Source organism: Phalangium opilio, unplaced genomic scaffold, assembly GCF_054372755.1.
Source record: "Phalangium opilio isolate 3A_F unplaced genomic scaffold, DU_Popi_V2 ptg000055l_1, whole genome shotgun sequence".
Classification (NCBI taxonomy): domain Eukaryota; kingdom Metazoa; phylum Arthropoda; class Arachnida; order Opiliones; family Phalangiidae; genus Phalangium; species Phalangium opilio.
In genome coordinates this window covers 3625951-3629986 of record NW_028324174.1, presented here as the reverse complement: position 1 = coordinate 3629986, position 4036 = coordinate 3625951, and the positions used below count along the sequence as shown (strand labels likewise).

The 4036-nt window shown below is 34.9% G+C and overlaps 1 protein-coding gene across 1 annotated transcript; it reads left to right on the top strand.

The window, feature by feature from the left end:
- The first annotated feature begins 2505 nt into the window (after window positions 1–2505).
- On the top strand, window positions 2506–3733 carry LOC149668658 (uncharacterized). The gene is made up of 3 exons (XM_089840870.1): window positions 2506–2569; window positions 2664–2800; window positions 2862–3733. The coding sequence occupies exon 3, from the start codon at window positions 2891–2893 to the stop codon at window positions 3731–3733; it is 843 nt and encodes a 280-aa protein (XP_089696996.1). The 5' UTR covers window positions 2506–2569; window positions 2664–2800; window positions 2862–2890.
- The last annotated feature ends 303 nt before the right edge of the window (window positions 3734–4036 follow it).

Below are 4036 nucleotides of genomic sequence, written 5' to 3'. Positions count from 1 at the left end.
CTACATTAATTATATGCTATTGTAATTTTAATAGGTATATTATATGTAGACCAAATAATGCATCGCCAAGTTAAGAACTATAGATAAACCAAATATTTATAATAACCACCATGGGTCTAATTTTAACCTTGATTAATAGTTTCAATAAATAGGAAATGACTTAACTAATTCTATGTAATAATAGTGATCAATTTTTAACTTTATTCAGAGGCATCGAATAATTAATTGGCGTCGCATTATTTTGGCACACAAGCCACTACCTTTATCTTTAGAATATTTTTCTTGCATAAAAGCAAACATTTCTCTTAAAAATCTCCAACTTTGTCAATCTTTTTCTCAATAGCATTACATTTATCTTGTAAGCTGTTTAGCGTTTAAATACTAGTTTCACAACTGTTGCAAGAGATGTCTACTAACTGTTTGGTCTTAGTATCCTCTATTTTGGTTGACGCAATATTGCTGCGAATCAATTCCTGCATTTTCCGCTTCCCTTGGTCTTTGATGTTTTTTTCCTCCAGTTTTGTTTTTTTCTGGTTCAATAATAATTTTATCACCATAAATTGCCTACTAGCAAAAATGTATCCTGATTTCCTGGTTGGTGTCTCTTATGATTAAATACCAAGCTTCCGTAAAGACGGGACGATTTTTAAATCTTAATTTTACCAAGAACGGATTCATGCATGAATTATTAATTGGTCATAATTGAAAAAGATTCGATATTTAAGAAACGATCGATTCTGGAGGCAGAGCTAAAAGCATTTTAGACCAAAAAATTAAACATTTAATTTGGTAAAGTGTTTTAATTTGGCCTAAAGTTACAACGGCGTTTTCAGATCGCTGTAGTTGCTGAGTGGCTTGGTTTTTCATTCTTTAAAACGATGGCCCATTCAACTTCTTTGTCAAGCCAACGAGTAAAGCGCTTTACGTGTAAGCAAGAGCGCCTATTGGAAGGATGTCGTGACAACGGCATGAACGTTTTAAAACCGGTGTTTTTAACCAGACCGTGGTATTATTACCCAATCTCGCATGTCTGTTATCGAACCCTGTGGAAGTTACGTTTGCCATCGAACATTCGTGGATATCTGTGTCGTGGGACATTCTTCTAAGACAGATTCACTATCGGCCACGTATGCAAGAAATGACGCATACGGCGACAAACGACCAATGCTAATTCTAACGTGATTGTAATACTGTATGACTCGTAATATTACCCCCCCGAATCGATCGTTTCTTAAATATCGAATCTTTTTCAATTATGACCAATTAATTGAAAACAATATGGTCAAGCCGTATTCGTCGCTTCACTTGAAGGGAAAATTCATCGCATTTTACGTGATACTTTGATGGCCCGTATCTCCGCGGGTGTTCAGTTTTGGACCATATTTCTTTGGTGACTTAGTCTTGTTTTGACCCGTAGAATGCGCCCCTGAATTTGTGACACATCTTTTTGCATAACACCCTTCATACACATAAAAGTAACAATAAGCCATCTACCTAATACGAGCGAAAGGTTTAAGAATTATTTGACACCTGCTTGTACAGTACTATATAAAAGCGTATTTTGACAGAGTGTACACCAAATTCAGAACAAACTATAAACGCCGAAGCAACCATTGATGCACCCACATTATTTGAAAATATAGGTATACATTTTCTAAATTTCGGTAGTTTTATAAATAAATGTTTCTTGGATGTAGAAACTGTGATAACCTGGCATTGTAGGTCATTCCTTAATATTTTTGCCTTTTTTTATTCGATGGTGTAGTTTAATTAAACACGAAGAATAAAATTATAGGTTTAATATGAATCCCTTCAAAATATTACTTTTAGCATTTCAAAAACTAACATTATTCATCACTTCCCTTACGGTTTGATCGCTTGCCTTTTTCCACTGATTTTAAATGTAAAGCGTGGCATAATGCATACAGTATTAAGAACCAACAAACACATTCTGAATTTTTTATGTATGTCATTTATTGTTCAGGCGCTTACTTTGTACCAGAGCCACTAAATCAAATAGAGGATGAAGAATTTAATTACCATAAAGATGAAGACAGCAGAGAAGAATTGTTATACCAAAACAGTAAAATAACAAAATTTGAGAGCGCTATTTCCATATTATCCCTATCTTTGAAGCACAAACTTTCCAAGTCTTGTTTGGACGATATCATACTCTCATTTTTTGCATTTACCTCCGGAAACGGATTTTTTTACTTCAAAGTTTACATTTTACAAGTATATACAGTCGTTTCCAGCCCCTGTAAAAAGACATTTATTTTGCTCATCCTGCACATTTTATTTGGGATTAGAACCAGAATTAGAAACTAGATTTGAGTGTCCAAGCTGTTGCAAAAATTAAGCTAAAATATCAAAAGACGTTGAAATGTTTTACGAAATCGATATCGTGAACTCACTAAAAGTGCATCTGGAAAGAGGTCGCTTGTTTGACCATTTAAGGCAAAGCTTTGAAAGTAGAGAAAGCCTTGATAGAGAGCGAAATAATGTGGAACGTTCAATCCACAATATTTTCGATGGTAAACAATATTCAGAGATAAATGAACTAAAAAATGTAAAAAACTTTTCGCTAATGTGTAACGTTGATGGCGTGCCCATCTTCAAAAGTAGCAACAAAAGCTTATGGCCAATCCAATTATGTATTCCAGAAATAAGCTCCAATAACCAACGGAAGTACATTTTAGTTGCTGGCCTTTGGTATGGCAGCGGTAAACCTGAAATGAATTCCTTTTTGTATCCCCTAACGAAAACCTTAAAAAAGTTGCAATCAGATGGAATTTTCTGGGTACACCGAGAAACAAAAACCGAGATGGTGTCCAAAGTATTTACACAAATATTTTGCGTAGACGCTGTAGCAAGGGCCCCTTTGCTAAACATGACCCAATTTAATGGGAAATTTGGATGTGCTGTTTGTGAACATCCTGGTGAATACGACATCTCATCAAGGGTGTATAAATATATGGACGGCATCCCGAACAGAACACATGAATCTATAATAGAGGCCGGGAATGAAGCTTTAACAACTGGATCAGTTGTAAAAGGAATCAAGGGATTGTCCGTATTATCTATGATTCCTAAAGTAGATTTATCAAAGGCGCTCGTTCCGGACTATATGCACACTGTGCTTTTAGGAGTTACGAGACAATTCTTAAACGCTATAGTTAATAGTAAAAATCATTTGAGAGAATACTATCTTGGAACAAAATTGCATTTGGTTGATGAAAAACTACTTTCCATAAAGCCGCCAAGATTTATAACAAGAACCCCTCGTTCAATTACAACCTTGAAGCATTGGAAAGCTTCGGAGTATAGAAACGTTTTACTGTTTTATGCATTGCAAGTTCTCAAACGAATCATTCCTGGTCGTTTTTTGAAACACTTGGCTTTATTATGTCATTCAATATATTTGCTCCTGCAGAGCAAAATTACGCATGCCGATATAGAATTATCAGAGTTTCTTTTGAAGGAATTTGTAAAATATGTGCCTCAATTATATGGGAACAGTTTTTGTACATTTAATGTTCATCAATTGCTACATTTATGCGACAGTGTACGCAACTGGGGACCTCTATGGACAACGTCCGCATTCATCTTTGAGGACAATAATCAAAGAATTAAAACATGCTTTCACGGAACTCAAGAAATAAATAAACAAATCATTCAATATATTCACATAAATCATGCTCTAGGAAACCCTCCCTTGCTAGTTCATTTTTGAACCGATTAGCTGGTAGCAATTCTGACGCGTTCCTTGAAACTAATTTTGGCGAGGTTAAATTGCTAGGGAAGCCAAAAAAGTATTCATGTCAAACCAATATAAAAGCAAAGCTGATTGAAATTGGATTTCCGACAACTGTGCGCATTTATCCAAGATTAAAAATTCGAAATATAGTATACAATTCAAAAGAATTAAATCGAGCACAGAAGAGGAATTCATACACTGTTCTATTCAATTTGATTTTGCCAAACGTTATGAATAATACGACCTTGAGACATACTGAAAAGTGTGTAGGCTATGTGC

Bases quoted from the DNA above. Each gene is read 5' to 3' on its own strand.
- LOC149668658 (XM_089840870.1), top strand. From the start codon at position 2,891: ATGACCCAATTTAATGGGAAATTTGGATGTGCTGTTTGTGAACATCCT.